A 16439-nucleotide genomic window follows, 5' to 3' on the forward strand; every position below is an offset into this window, starting at 1 on the left:
TAAAATTTGAGCTCTTTACTGCACATTTTATTATCATATTCAGAAGTTTACATCTAGTCATCTGAAAAATGCTTTTACCCAAAATAATTCACAACTGAGACGAGACAATAAAGTGTGGAAGAAACTTGATAGTTAACAGACATTTTAGAAAACGCCAGACAGACAAATGACATCATTATACAAAGATCATGGATGTAAAGTAACAAGAAAACATTTTCTCATTCAAGGGAATAATAAGGAGCGTCCAAAGCTGGAGGTTATTAGCTAATCTTTTACAGTCGTAATTCAATGAAAAAGGCAAAAAGAACAGTTCAGTAAGATTTGAGAATTAAAGAAAATGTTCATCCTGAAAGCTCTTAACTGGCCGAGTTAAGAGAAACTCCTGAAGATAAGACAGACGAAGATTTAAGAGGAAGTTCAGAGGAATCGGTCTCATGTTTGAATAAACACGTCGGTCTCATGAGGTTAAACTGAAATCTTTCTGTATCACTTTCAAATACAAGTCTGAACTGAACGTAAAGTCTGCAGAGAGAAAAACTGAGTCCAACTTATAGTTATAATATAAATATAAATAATATAAACTCTGTGATCTTTAAGGCAGTGAGGAGATCCATCTTCTCGGATCAGATCAGTCTATAAAAACTAAAAGATGATCCACTACTTGGACACTGGATGAACGCAGTTTGGATCACTGAAGAGTTTAAAATATAACTGCTGTCTGTCAGAATCATTAATCACAACAAAAACACGCTTGTTCTCTCATTCAGCAGTTGAAGTCATTTAATAACCAACTGCTGACAAGTTATCAATATCATGAGAGGATCAACATGTAGATGCCATTTGATGTCAAACATAATCTGCTTTAACAAGTCAATATATTACTTCAAAATGTGTGACTTTATCTCTGGAGTTTTCTCAGTTCCTCAGTAAAAGTGGCTGTCAGCAGGCCTAAAGAGGAAACTCTTTAACAGGAAGTTAAGATTCGTTGTGAATACAGGCCCTGGTATTGTTTATTTTTGTTTTATTAATCCGTTATTTAGCTAACGAGGTCCTTTAGAGATACGAGATCTCTCAGAACATAATACAAACACATAAAAAGTAACACAAGGGAAGAATAAAAGAAGAGAAGTGTACAGCTCATACCATCAGTAACCACATCGCTCCACCTCGAGTCGAGGATTATGTAAAACGACGACGTGCTTCCTTCAGGGCAGCAAAAGGCCTTTAAAATTATTCATAGGAGGAAGTGTTTCTGAGGTAATGGCATGTCGCAGCTCATTTCCTGCCAAAAAGTTGCATTAAAGAGGAGAAAACAAGCTCTGAGAAGGTTTAAATAATCTGATTAGGAGTTCTATTTGCTGCTATGAGGAGATAAAATGATAAAAGCCGTTATTCACCTACTTAAAGATGGGTCAAGTGTTTGTTCGTTCATGATAAAGGGAAGGAAATAGAGACGTCTGTGTGCACAAGCTTTGAACATTTCCTCCCAGCTCACAGTTCATGTCACGTAGCTCATTTCGTGGGGAATTTTACTGCCTGGTTATCTTATCACCACATTATCACGTCCTCTTTACGTCCCCGCAGAGGCTTCAGGTCGGCTCTAATGCTACGAGTGTTAGAGGATGCTGCTGATCTGGGTCATTGCTGCCTATATGAATGCTGCCTGAATGTTGTGACTGTTGTTAAACAGACATAAAAGTGAAGTCCAGTGATTATGTCTTTAACCGATCAGCAGTTTCCGTGGCTCAGAGGGAGCGACCTGCAGTCGTCTTCCCTAAAACTAGTGTTAAATAGACGTTTCTGTGGGGTTTCAACACGTTGATTCTGTGTAACTGTGGCTGTTTGTCCTAACAGTCTGTCTGAAAGCAGAAGTCAGGAGACAATATGAACATGTGAACATATGAAAGAGGTTTTACTTGCTGTAACCAAGAAAGATTTAACATTAATTATGGCTGGATTAAAAAAAAAAAACAATCAGAGGAATCACATTTTTTATTTGAATGATCTGATGTAGATTCTTAAAATGCTGATATTTGGATTTTCTTAATAAACGTGTGTCTACAGTGGTTCAGTTAAATGTGTAAGATGCTTACTTTACTTTGAGTCACAACTCAAGACTGTCGCAACTCAGTTTGATAAACCGACTCTGGCTTATCTTGTTGTGCATCAACAGATCTCACCAATGAGAGGAAGAGACTCTGCACACCGATCTGAGCTCTGTTAGTTTGTTAATGAGATATTATCTCTGACTACGAGTAGTGGAAGCGTGCAGATTCTACTGAATTCAGCCTGCCGGGTAGCTAGAGATATCAGTGCAGATGAATCGGTGAGCAGGACTTTCACTTTCTGCTGTCTGATCATCAGAGAGGATGTATGAGAGCGTTTATTTTAAACAGTGAGGATCGTGATGAAGCCTTTGCACGCACTGCAGCCCGTAGATGCGTCATAATGCAGAAATGTCTTTACATTTCAGCCTGTATTGTTCGAGACAGCTAAAGTACTGCTCACTCCTTGAGTGTAGAAGATATTTTTGCCACATTGGGATTTATCTGATGTAACTGACTTTGTGAAGTGAATCATATCCCATCAGTGGAGATCGGTGCTGATAATCCTTCTGTTCGTAATCCAAAGCCCTCGTTTCATCCGTTCAAATGAGTCCAATCAAGGGGATGTTTTAACTTTGGAGGATTTTCACTTGATTTAACTGACTCAGACTCAGTTCAAATAAACCTTTAAATACAGTTTTTGCTTGGAGGGAGGACTGTAATGGTCTGTATGAACAGGAGGAATGATTACAGCAAGAAAAAACAGTGTTTCAGTGTTCTTATTGGGACCCGATTATCATTTTCAGACAGACTTGAGTCGACCGTGGCCTTCCAAAATGGAAGTCAACAGGGCAAAGGGCACTTTGTTATTTGAGTTGGCATACTGTAGGGACACAAACACAACTTTTACAAATTCTTCTCTGGGAAATGAAAAGTGCTTTACAGATAGACAGAAACCTTTAGTGCAAACGTTACTTTTTCCTTGGAAGTTTCCAGCTGTATGAAACCAATTCAAAGTGGGGGCTTTCTCTCCTGGACAGCAAATGAAATGTCGATCAAATGAGGCTAAAACGAGAATCATGAAGTCCTCAGTTATGCTGAGTTCAAATTCCTCTCAGACTCTCTCTGTCTGTCTTCAGGAGGAAGTTGATGCCCATGTTGAGCAGAACAGAAAGAGGAAGTTTCACGCAGAAGAAGGTCAGCAGCCTTCACTTGTTCGGGATCATGTCAGAGATGGTATCAAAAACCTCCTCGGTGGGGGTTCTGATGTAGATGGGAATGCTCGGGCCGTTAAATCGATCATGGAACTAGAAGAGAAAAGAAAGAAGAGTCAGTTACTGAAATACGACCCTTTAATCAGATCAAATGTAACTTGTGTGTATTTGTGAGAATAAATCATCTCTGCTTTAGTTTGTTGGTTGATTTGCTGAGTTTATAAAACTGCACAACTTTATCATTCTGCACGATGTCAGTTAGTCAATCAATGTTAAAAAAAACCCTTCGCATCGCCACTTTTTGGCGCGAAATGCATTCTGGGATGCCAGATGCCAAAGTAACCTCAATAAAACAAACTGAGCAAGAACACTTCCTGTCACATGTGGACTGTGATTGGCTCAGGAGTTGATGATGTTTCACAACAACAGACTGAGAATGGGGACACTGCACCAGTCTGATTTCTATACTGGGAGCTGCTGGTTGTGTGGTCAGTGTGTTCTTACGTCAGGTGGTACCCTCATCGGAAGTTGCAGCCACCGTTTGATTTTCTCAAGTTTGACGATGAGGATGTACACAATGGCCGTTACCAGAGCAATCAAGACGGCGACGCTGACCACAACAGCTACTATTATATTCGACTGTTTTAACCCTGTGGGAACACAAACACACAAACAATCTTTAATGTCTCACAAAAAGGATTATTTATTTTCTTTTTTGGGTTTGAAAAAAGAAAACAAACACGTCTTACTTGACGGAGGGATGACCTCACACTGCGGGCAGGTGCTCAGTCCGATGGGTCTATCCAAACGAACGTACTGTACTCTTACACAGTAACGTTGTCCCGGCTCCAGGTTGTCGATGGTGTGTGAGGCAAAAAAATCTCCGTACTCCTGATGAAGAGTGGAGGACATTTGGAGTGTTACAGAGACTGTTGCTACTCAGTAAACATACAGTTTGATTTTTCCTGCTCTGACTAGTAGAATTTAGTTTTCCCCCTGTTCATTCATTTTTTCACTGAACACAGAAACTCGGGACTCTCCTGGATAATGGAACCATCATACTGGTTTACGTGATGATCACCAGTTTACGTTATTTATTCTTTAAGAGAAATCATATCTACAATACAGCGCCGGTTGGAGCTGAAGACTACAAGTTTGAAATATAATCTGGGGATCATGGAGTCTGAGGAAGAGGTTGCATTGTGGGTAATGTAGGCACCAAGTTCTGACAAGGAAGATAACTGTGTGGAATAAAAAAAAAGATAATATTTCTGGTTCTCCTGTATTGAACCAGGCCACTATTTATCTTGTGCTGATGTCCTGTCAATTAAACACAGAACATAAATTTGCATGTATGGATCATTTGACCTCCAGTATACATAAAAACTGATGAGGATTCTCACCTCTAGGGGCTCTCCCTCCTTTCCAAAGTAAATCCTTTGATTTACACCTTCTGCATATTCCCTGTACAGACTGTGCTCCCTGATCAGAACTACAGTGAGGGACCCGGTATGTGCCGTCAGATTGACTTCAGGGGTACAGGAGTCACCTGGAAGACAAGAACAAGACGAAAACAAGGACTGATCATCTGTTGACGGAGGTGTCACATCCCAACAGTCTTTCACACCTAAAATAAATCACAAACATATCAACCTTAACCTATGAATAATCAATAATCAATCTAACACAATGATACTGATGAAGACACAACAGTCCGCTTTGGGTTTCTTCAACTTTTGACACCTCACCCCATGTGGTTCACACGTTGGTTAGACTGGTTAACACCTCGAGACAGAAATGAATGCTGTCATTTCCTGTCTGGGCGTCAGACGGCTCACAAACACGTAATACGTTTTGGTTTTGATCACTGTAGAAACACGAGTTTCTAATGTGTGTTTTTGCTTTGTCCTAAATCTGTTCGTGAGGAGGTGTGTGTTCCGTGTTCTGCTCCATTTGTGGGCGAGTTTCATTCACAAAAAAGTTCCCGAAGAGTCAAAACACAGCACAGCTTCAAGTCCTGCTTTCAGAAATCAGCAGACAAAAACATAACTGTAGAGATTAGAGATGCACGGTATTGGATTTTTTGCTGATATCCAATATGCCGATATGCCGATAGTTCCAACTCATTGTGGCCGATTGCCAATGCCAAGATTTTTTTTGCAGCTGGCTGAGGAGACTATTAAACGTGCAATGGAGGAACTTAGGAAGACTGGAGTTCAGGAGCTCAGCATTAAAACTTTAATGAACCTGCCAAGTTGGAGGAGCAGTAGAGTTTTCTTTGAGTTTATTAGACAGACAGGATTAATGTGGAGGATTTAATCCCTGGTCCACACTCCGGAGCAGAAGGTGGCGGTAATGCACCTAATACACTGGTTGCCAACCGCCGTTATAAACCAAAAAGAAGAAGATTTTTTTTCCAAACAGAGTGGTACATCCTGTCAACCAAGGTGTTTCCTATCTGTGCAGCCGAACATAGCAGCTCCTCCGTGGACTATTTTCCCCTGACGGTCCCGGTGTTTCCTCCGCAGGCTCCACTTCACTCAGCCGCCCATCAGACTAGCTGCTTCTTCCCACTTTAACCTGAATAACAAACTGGGGCTCGGTGGTCCAGTTGGATCCACATGGAGAGCCGGGGCTTATGTTAGCTGAGAGGCTAGTGGAGGGTTAGCAGCAGCATGGCCGGAGGGAAGCACAGCCAGCTAGCCTCCGCTAGAAGAAGCAGCAGGTCTGACGGGCGGCTTGAGTGAAGCGCAGCCTGCGGAGGAAACACCGGGACCGTCAGGGTGAAACAGTCCGTGGAGGGAAGCACAGTCAGGCGGCGGAGGAGAAGGCGACAAATCGGCCTCTCATAATCGGCAGAAAATGTTCATTTCGGGCTGATGCTGATATTTCATTTTAGAGCTTATATCGGCCGATACCGATGACGAGCCGATAATATCGTGCATCCCTAGTAAAAACTATGAATCCATCAGAGCAGCTCTATGCTGAGTGCTATTATCATTATTATCATTATCATTATCATTATCATTATTATTATTATTATTATTATTATTATTATCTTTATTTTCTGACTATATTTTCATTCAGCTTTGTATCCTGTATCGTGCTGATTTTGTTTTCTGTGCCAGCTTGTTCTCGTCTGCAGCTTCCTGCTGTATTTCTCCAACACTCGAGTGGTTTTGTCTCCACTGGAAACGTAGGTAGAAAAATGCTGACCAACAGAAATATAGATTTGTTGTTGTACTTTTAATGGCTACGTGTATGAAGGAATGAACTTATTGAACGTACTGACAGGACTAAAATTAACAACTAACCATTATTTTCTTTATAGTTTAATCAGTCATTTATTTTTTCGATCAGTTGTTGGGTCCATAAAATATAAGATTCCTGTTTCCCCAAAACCCCAATGTGACGTCCTCAAATGTTGTTATGTCCACAACCCAAAAATATTCAGTTTACTGTCATAGAGGACTTAACAAACCAGAGAATATTCACATGTAAGAAGCTGGAATCAGAGAATTTGGAAATTTTCTTTTTAAAAAAAGGACTCTAAACGATTAACCGATAATTAAAATAGTTGGTGATTAATTTAATAGTTGGCAACCAATCAAATAATCGTTGCAGCTCTAGCATGTAATGAAAAACAATAACAAAGCATCAAAAACTGTTGTTGTGCAAATATCTAGAGCTTCTTGTCCACCTGTCCAGGTTAGGGGTCAAGGTTAAGGGTTTCGGGCTTAGGGTTAGGGGGTCAGGGTTAGGGGTTAGGGGTTAGGGGTTAAGGGGTCAGGGTTAAGGGTTAGGGGGTCGGGGTTAGGGTTGGTGACCTGGCCAGTCTTGGGTTTCTTACTGTGTGTGCTACAAGCATCTTGTTCTGACGCCTGCTCGTCTCTCATTGCTTGCACTCGCAGCATCACGCAGCCATCACTTTCTTTAGCTTTGGTGAAACTGACATTACAGGAATTCAAAGACGTCTGGAAACAGTCTTCCACGTTTTCCCACACTGGCTTTTTGTCCCTAAAGCTGAAGACAAGGAACAGAAACAACGAGAAAGCTGTGAGCTGCATTGGCACAAAATTATATAAATATATTTGCTATCAGCAGAAACAAGATGTTACACAGGAGAAAGCTGCATAATGAAATAATTGCCTGATATACATTCAGATGTTCAGGTTTGTCAGGATCAGTGTGTGGATTAATATGAAAAACACAACTAGACCTGCAAAGATTAATCGATCGACAGGAAAGTTATAATTATTATAATAATAATTTTTAGTAATTTTTTTTAGATGGGAAAAAAGGCAAAATTTCACTAATTCCAGTCTTTCAAATGAATATAATACAATATTAATGTATATTTTCTGGTGTCTCTAGTTCTCTACGACAGTAAACTGATTATTTTTGGATCGTGAACTGTCAGTCAGACAAAACAAGACATCTAAGGTTGCATCTTGACATTTTTCACTGTTTTCTGACATTTTACAGACCAATCGACTAATCAATAATGAACAAATGAACCGATAATGAAAATAATCGTTATTGCAGCCCTAAACATAACCATGTGACCTCACCTTGTACTGTACTGGACGCTGTAGCTCACGTTTCTGTCCTGGGTGCCAGGAGTCCAAGTCAGCTGCCAGTTGTCAACATGCGGCGGCGGCAGTGACTCAGGCAGTGCTGTGAACAGACAGGACATCATGAGGACAGGACTACAAGCAAAAGTCTTTCCTGCAACTGTTATTGGATCAATCTCAACAACTACTGTCAACAATTATCAACACACAGCTTTTGTACACATTTCCGAGCGTCTTTACATTAATTACCTGTATGTTTCAGAATAGACTAGAGCTGCAATTATTAATCAATTAATCGATAGATAGAAAATTAATCGGCAACTTTTTTGATAATCCAATAACCATTTAAGGAATCTTTCAAGTAAAAATGTCAAATATTCTCTGGTTTAAGACTCTTAAATGTGAGAATTTGTTGCTTTTCTTGATCTTACATTACTGTGAATTTAATATTTTGGACTTTCAGTTGGACAAATTAAGACATTTGAGGATGTCACCATGGACTCCAGGATGTTGTGATGGATGATTTCCACCAGTTTCTGGTGTTTTATTGACCGAATGATTAATTGATTAATCTTGAAAATAATAAGCAGATTAATCGATAATAAAAAATCATCATTAGTGGCAGCCAGAGTTTAGTTTTAGAATAAACTCTTTTTTCAAACCTCTTTCCTCTCTTTGTTTGTTGTTTTAACTCTACATTGAACTGATCCTGTTTTATAATAAATATTTATTCTAAGGATTGATCAGTTCCGGTCCATTATTGCACAAGAGCTCAACCTTTTTGCCAATTACATTAGAATTAAATTACACATAAGTACTTTGAATTTTGTGACTCATATAATCACACTAAACACTGCCGTGCTTCCTTAGAAAACTTAAACATTTCACAATTGAAGACGTGCAATCCATGTCACCAACTGCAGTACTCAGATCCTTTTCTGCATTAAAAGTACCAATACAGCAATATAAAAATACGCCACTACAAGTGAGACTACAAGTCCTGCATGAAAAATCCTACCACAAAGTAAAAGAAGTAAAAGATAAAAACAGTAAAAGGTCGGGGCCCCTCCAAAGGGTCAGCAGATAAATCTGAGGGGTGGTGAGATGATTAATGGGAGAGGAAAGAAGAAAAAACAAAGTTCAGATACACAAATCTGTTGTCAGTTTTCTGACTTTTTTCACTAATCTTTGATTTTTGCTGAAATATTGGATCATTTGAACATTTATTGAAATGTATTTTAAAAGCTTGTTATATTATCCATTGTGTCAAATCTTCACCTGAAAAGTAACTAAAGCTGTCAAATAAATGTAGTGGAGTAGAAAGTACAATATTTCCCTCTGAAATAAAGTGGAGTACTTTCCGACATGTTTAGCTACTAATAACTATGTCTCAACTTGGTTTTACCGTAAGACGGATCCTCTGTAACCGGTTCAACCACAAGACCCGACATGAATAATACTAATAGCAGTTTGATGAATCCTACGTGATGTTCGAACACCGACAGGCAGCTTTAAAATATGAGTTTTATTAACAGAGTTTGGCTAATCTAACATTTAGCTTTACCATAACAGAGAAAAGACTCGCTTTAGCGCTTAAATTCATGGCCTGTGTGAAAGGTTTTAGCTACCGTTGGCTTAGCTTTCATTTTTATGGTGTTTTACACACACACACACACACACACACACACACACACACACACACACACACACACACACACACACACAGGAAAGATATTGCTTCATAACTAGCACAGAACAGCTCGGTTAGCTAAAAACGGATAATTAACTGTCACGTTACCTCGGACGACGTTAAACAAGAGCAAGAGGATAACCATTGTGAAAACGTCATTTCACATTAACAGACTTCTCTCCTTTGCAGCCATAATCCGTTTGCTGTAGAACTATTCACGCATTCACTGACATCTATGTCACTTCCCCAAAACCCGTCTGGGAATACAATCGGGAACTTACGTCCGCCCCCTCTGAGTGTTGCCAATAGGCGTTACTTTATTCCCCCACCCGTATTCTGCGAAGACCCGCCCTACTCCGCCTCTGATTGGCTCTGATATTCTTGCCCAACCAATCTAAATCTTCCTGACTAAACGTAACCAATCTAACAACGAAGGCAACGAGCACTAGCCAATCAGAGGCAGAAGAGGGCGGGTCTTCGCGGAATGTTGATGGGAGGGACGGGGGAGTTCTTGGGTTGAGCTGTAGCAGCAAACTTCCTAAAACGGCCACCTTGAAGGGCCCATCACCTCTATTAATAATGATAATAATAATAATAATAATAATAATAATAATAATGATAACAACAACAACAACAACAACAACAACAACAACAATAATAATAATAATAATAATAATACCTCCACAGTGTCTTTCCCTAGGCGATAGTCATCTTTAATAAGGGGAGTAGAAGACTGTAAACAAACCAGTTCCACTTCCCCTCCATATCTCATTTCTTTAATATTGTGAACACTGTGTCTGTCTGTCCTGCACTGTGTAGATGCATAAAGACTTGATCTTTTAATTGCTAACTGTACAAATACAGGCTGCACACATATAGCTTTTGTACATCTATACACATTTATCTATCACTTGTCTAACTTCATTCTATTTATATTCTGCTTTTTTGCACACACATAGTTTTTTTTTATCATGTTAATATACAAGCACACAGTCCACCTCCATTACACATAATCTCTCTCTTTCTTACACTGTTATGTTTGTGTTCATGTTTATTGTTTAGTGTTCATGTTTATCGTTTAGTGTTCATGTTTATCGTTTAGTGTTCATGTTTATTGTTTAGTGTTCATGTTTATTGCTTTTTCTGTTGACATCTGGACCACATTGAATTCCTTGTACTTGCTACTCGGTGAATAAATCAGATTCTGATTCTGATATATTCTGATTCTGGAATGTAACTATGCACATTTACTCAAGTACTGTGCATAAATCCAAATTTGAGATACTTCTACTTGTACTTTACTTGACAGCACACATTAAATTGCACAAAGAATGGAAAAAATACTGAAAATACTAGATAATAATAATAAATACTTTAAATATTTTTTTAAAGTATAAATCTTAGAAAGTACTAAAATATAAAAGTACAAAGTAACAGCAGCAGTGGCAAGAAGGCTGAGTATACTATATAATCAAGTACTGTACTTAAGTGCAATTTTGAGGTACTTGTACTTTACTTGAGTATTTCCATGTGATGCTACTTTGTACTTCCACTCCACTACATTTCAGAGGGAAATATTGTACTTTCTACTCCACTACATTTATTTGACAATATTTTAAAGCTTCCTGTCATGTCGGTGCTCGAACATCACGTATGATTCATCAAACTGCTATTAGTATTATTCATGTCGGGTCTTGTGGTTAAACCGGTAACAGAGGATCCGTCTTACCGTAAATTCAAGTTTAAACATAGTTATTAGTAGCTAAACATGTCGGAAACCAGTGGAGGAAAGTAACTAAGTACTTCACTACATTTCAGAGGGAAATATTGTACTTTCTACTCCACTACATTTATTTGACAGCTTTAGTTACTTTTCAGATGAAGATTTGACACAATGGATAATATAACAAGCTTTTAAAATACAACACATTGTTAAAGATGAAACCAGTGGTTTCCAACCTTTTTGGCTTTTGACGTCTTACAAAAAGCAGTGTGTAGTCGGGGTCACATTTCACATGTCTATGAGTTGTTAACAGCTCCACTGAGGTGGAAACTGCCTTCTCATGATCAAACGAATGTGCCAATGAGTGTGCAAAAACAACATTATGTTAATAAGAGACAGCTCCTAGGAAGTTAGAGAGAAGGTCACTAATGAACTCAGCAATGATGACAAAATAGTTTTGAATATGATTAAAAAAACAAGGTCCTGATAGCATATAGAAGTGGGCCACTTCAGGCAATGATGCTGCACTGCTGGCCTTCTGGCCTGGACAACATGGACATGAGCTTAAAATGGCCCACATGTAAAATAGCAAATATGGCCCCAGTATCTCAAATCAAAATCTGGTTTAGGGCTTGCTTGTGGCCCAGATGGGAAACAGGAGCGGAACGCCCAAATGCCATCGTTCCATGCGGTATGTGGGCCGGATGAAAGTGCAGATAGTGTTGGGTGTGGGCTGGATCTGGGCCACAAGCATATTTGCTATCTGGGGGTGGAGTCCAGAAAATAATCTCCACAATAGGAGGGATTGTGAACAGTGTATAATATGATGTTTTATGATTTTACATTAGGTTTCTTTACCAGCTTCTAGTGTATTCTTTGACTGTCTTTCTTATAAATTTTGAGTTTAATGCTAAGTTGTGAGTAACCTGAAGAGTTACTGGCCCATCTGAAGATTTCTCACGACACCACCAAATAGTGATTTTTCCCTCTAAACTTCTCACATGCTTTCATTTCAATAAATGTTCAAATGATCCAATATTTCAGCAAAAATCAAAGATTAGAGAAAAAGTCCAAAAACTGAAAACAAATTTGTGTATCAGAACTTTGTTTTTTCTTCTTTCCTCTCCCATTAATCATCTCACCACCCCTCAGATTTATCTGCTGACCCTTTGGAGGGGCCCGACCCCTAGGTTGGGAACCACTGGACTAAACTAGCTAACTGTATATAAAGTAGTGTAAACTAGCTCCACCTCCAGCAGCTACAACAGTAACATGCTGCTCTAACACTGATGCTTCACTATTAATAATCTAATGATGTCATATATAATAATATATCAGTCAGAGGGACCAAACCACTACTTTTAGTATTTACTGGTTTTCACGTCTTCAATTGCGAAATATTATAGTTTTCCAAGGAAGCATGGCAGTGTCTGTGTTCAGTGTAATTCTATGAGTCACAAATCTCTCTAATTTAATTCTAATATAATTGGCAAAAAGGTTGAGCTCTTACATAATAATGAATCATGTCTGAAGTTTGGAATGAAATAAAGAAGAAAGAGCACATAAAAAGACAGTTACATAATATGTATGTCTCATAATATGTGCCATAATTATGTTGACAACACTCACATCTACATAGCATTATCACCCAGTGAGCATGGCAGAATAGATCACCTGAAACAGTGCACTGAGCAAATCAATACTTGGATAATCAAAACATTCTTTAATTAAAAAGGATAAAACTGCAATTATTGTTTTTGGCACCAAAGAAGAGAGAATTTAAAGACAGGTTCAATATATTTCAAGTGTGTCTTAAAACAACAGTCAGGAGCCCAAATGAACAGGGAAACATGTGTTTCTTGCTGTAATCATTCCTCCTGTTCATACTGACCATTAGAAGATCCCTTCATAATGCACTTACAATGGAAGTGATGGAGGACAAAATCCACAGTCCTCCTTCTGTGCAAAAAGGAGGACTGTCCGAGGAAACACAAAGAGGGAATTCGATGCTGAAAAGACTGTAAATGTGTCAGATATCCACTTGATATGACTAACTCAGACTGATGAAGCTGAATATATAAGCTTCACATCAACTTTTAAATGCATTTTTTGTACAGAAGGAGTTATTTAGCTTCCTTCCAGACAAGCTATCATGACATGTTTGGTACCAGTGGATGCTTTAGGTCTTAGTTTCATATGATACCAGTATCTTCACTGGCTTTAAAACTGAGCCCACTACAGCCTCTGAAAGACGCTGGCCGAAGGTCTTTGAGGGTTACTGTCTATTACGGACCTTCTGCACCCCCACACCACAAACCGAGCTCTTAGGTCCTCCATCCAGGGCTTTGTACCTCGTGTACCTAGTGTACCTCGTACACATTTTAAGACTCGGGGAGATGATGCTTTTCAGTCGGCAGCCTGTAAGCTTTGGAATAGTCTCCCAGTAAGCTTTAGGTCTTTGGATACTGTGGACTAAAAACCCACCTGTGTTTGGGTAGTATGTGGTCTGCTCATCTTGTATATTTTATGTTTTATTCTTTATATTTTATCTGGTGTCTTTGTTTTTATTTATTTTGATTTTATTTCTTTGATTGTGAAGCACTTTGTGACTGTTATCTCACACAAATCTCACACAAATGTGTCTATATCTTCTTGCACTAAATATATAAGAAATGTTAATCAATGTGCATGAATCTCACCTAAATAAACTGTACTTATTAAATTAAATTAAATCACTAATTACCTTTCAACATGTATGATAAGGAGGACAGAAGTTTGCAGACAAAGTAATAAAGCCTCATGTCAGAGTCACATGACTGGATAACTTGTTAATCGACTGCCATCTAGTGGTCGATTATGGGGAAAGAAAAATACACGTCTTCAAGAATAAACTACAGATACAGTACTGTTCAAAAGTTTAAGCCAGGTGTGAAAAAATACTGTAAACTAAGAATGCTTTCAAAAATATAAATGATAATTGTTTATTTTTTATCAATTTACAAAATGCAAATTGAGCGAACAAAAGAAAAATCTAAATCAAATCAATATTTGGTGTTACTACCCTTTGCCTTCAAACCAGCATCAATTCTTATAGGTACACTTGCACAAAGTCAAGGATTTTGTAGGATTATAGTCACGTGTATGATCAACCAATTATACCAAACAGGTGCTAATGATCATCAATTTGACATGTAGGTTGAAACAGTCATTAACTGAGACAGCAACAGCTGTGTAGGAGGCTTGAAACTGGGTGAGGAACAGCCAAACTCTGCTACCAAGGTAAGGTTGTGGAAGTCATACACCATGGCAAGACTGAGCAGGTAGTTATACTGCATCAGCGAGGTCTTTCCCAGACAAAGATTTCAAAGCAGACTGGGGTTTCAAGATGTGCTGTACGAAGAAGCGCAAAGACGCGGGCAAACGTTGAAGCGTCTCTCCGCTCCGCTGCGCTAAAGACAGGTGCATCGTCTATTTTTTTTTACGGGGGACAAGCAGCAAAGAGCAGACCGAGCTCGGCAGGAAGTCACAGACACGGAACAGCATTGAGCATCCGGTCAATTTTCAAAATAAAACACCCAACGCAGACTCCTGGTCGTATATCAACAATAAACGCAATTAAAACAAACGATCAAAGAAGCCATTTAACTACGTAGCCTACTTAACCATAGTAGAAGCACAATAATCAAGGAAAATGACCAAATCAACGAAAGCTGAGCACGTTGACAAAATTGGGCAGTTTAGTTGCCCTGCTACTGCAGTAATTACGGTAGCCTTAAGGAACCTTATCAGCTTTGACTAAGCTGCTGTAATTACTGTAGTAGGAGTGCAACTGACTTTAAACGGCGGATGGCTTCCCGCAGTGAAGACGCTCCGCTTCTGACACGCTCCCGGTGGAATAGGCCGCTGTGCAGAGGACGGCGCAAACGCGAATCGGAGCCGGAACAAGGCGCACACGCGAGGTAAAGAAGAACAAGAAGTCCTGGAAGTGATGGCTTGGCCCCCACAGAGCCCTGGTCTCAACATCATCAAGTCTGTCAGGGATTACATGAAGAGACAGAAGGAAGCCTACATCCACAGAAGATCTGTGGTTAGTTCTCCAAGATGTTTGGAACAAACCTACCACCCGAGTTCCTTCAAAAACTGCAAGTGTACCTAGAAGAACTATGGGGAGGGTGGTCACATCAAATACTGATTTGATTTACATTTCTCTTCTGTTCATTCACTGCATTTTGTTAATCGATGAAAATAAACTATTAACACTTCCATTTTTGAAAGCATTCTTAGTTTACAGCATTTTTTCACACCTGCCTAAAACCTTTTGCACAGTACTGTATATAGAAGAATAAACTACAAATATCATTTGTTACAGTTTTAGAGTCTTTGTCAGCTCGTCATAACTTTATTCAAATAGCAAGAGATGTAAATAGGCCAAGCAGTCTGATTGTATAACCTGTCAGAGTCAGGTTTGTTTATATATATATATTATATATATACACACACACACACAGCCTCATGGTTAAATAGGACTGAAAGCATTTGTTTTAATGTCTCCATGCAGCCTAAACACTATGAAGGACGGAAACTTTATTATTATTATTATGCATTATTATAATTTTATGTATTAAAATAAAACAAGAAATACAGGAATAAATGAAAACAGAAATAAATGTAAACATAAAAGAATAAATGAGGAAATAAATATACAAGTAAGTGAATATGGAAAACAAATAATTTTTCAAATAAATTAATTGTATTTATTTATTTTCAAATTTACCTGCACATTTATTTGATAACTGGGCATTTTATTTCTACATTTCTTTCTTTAATATTTCATTTATTTATTTATTTTTGATTTTGGCAGCTTCAGTCCTTCATAAAACACAAGCTACATACAGTATAATGTGTGTTAGCGAGTTATGTAACATTACTGTCATTTCTTTCTTTCGTCACCTGGAAGAAAACTTTTTTTTTCTCTCACCTGTTTCACACATGAAAAAAAAAAAGCAAAACCATTTTTTTCATCTGTTCTTGAGTCATAAATACCTCTAGTATGAGAACAAACAATAAAACAGTAGTAATACAACAGATTTTTATCTAATCTATTAATTTTCCTTGCTTCTTTTAGTTTAGTTTTTATTTTTATTATTATTCCTGTTCTTATATGCTACGTAAATAACTACAAGAACCTCAAAA

General features: G+C 38.5%; 1 protein-coding gene across 1 annotated transcript; it reads right to left on the bottom strand.

The window, feature by feature from the left end:
• ifngr2 (interferon gamma receptor 2) lies at positions 1 to 9817 on the bottom strand. Its single transcript, XM_067602853.1, has 7 exons — positions 9632 to 9817; positions 7831 to 7936; positions 7110 to 7282; positions 4663 to 4808; positions 4009 to 4150; positions 3764 to 3909; positions 1 to 3352 (listed from the first exon to the last, which is right to left on the bottom strand). Exons 1-7 carry the CDS (start codon positions 9666 to 9668, stop codon positions 3254 to 3256), a joined length of 849 nt encoding a protein of 282 aa, XP_067458954.1. The 5' UTR covers positions 9669 to 9817; the 3' UTR covers positions 1 to 3253.
• Positions 9818 to 16439: the final 6622 nt, after the last annotated feature.

The sequence above is a fragment of the Thunnus thynnus genome, chromosome 11 (assembly GCF_963924715.1).
Source record: "Thunnus thynnus chromosome 11, fThuThy2.1, whole genome shotgun sequence".
Lineage (NCBI taxonomy): Eukaryota > Metazoa > Chordata > Actinopteri > Scombriformes > Scombridae > Thunnus > Thunnus thynnus.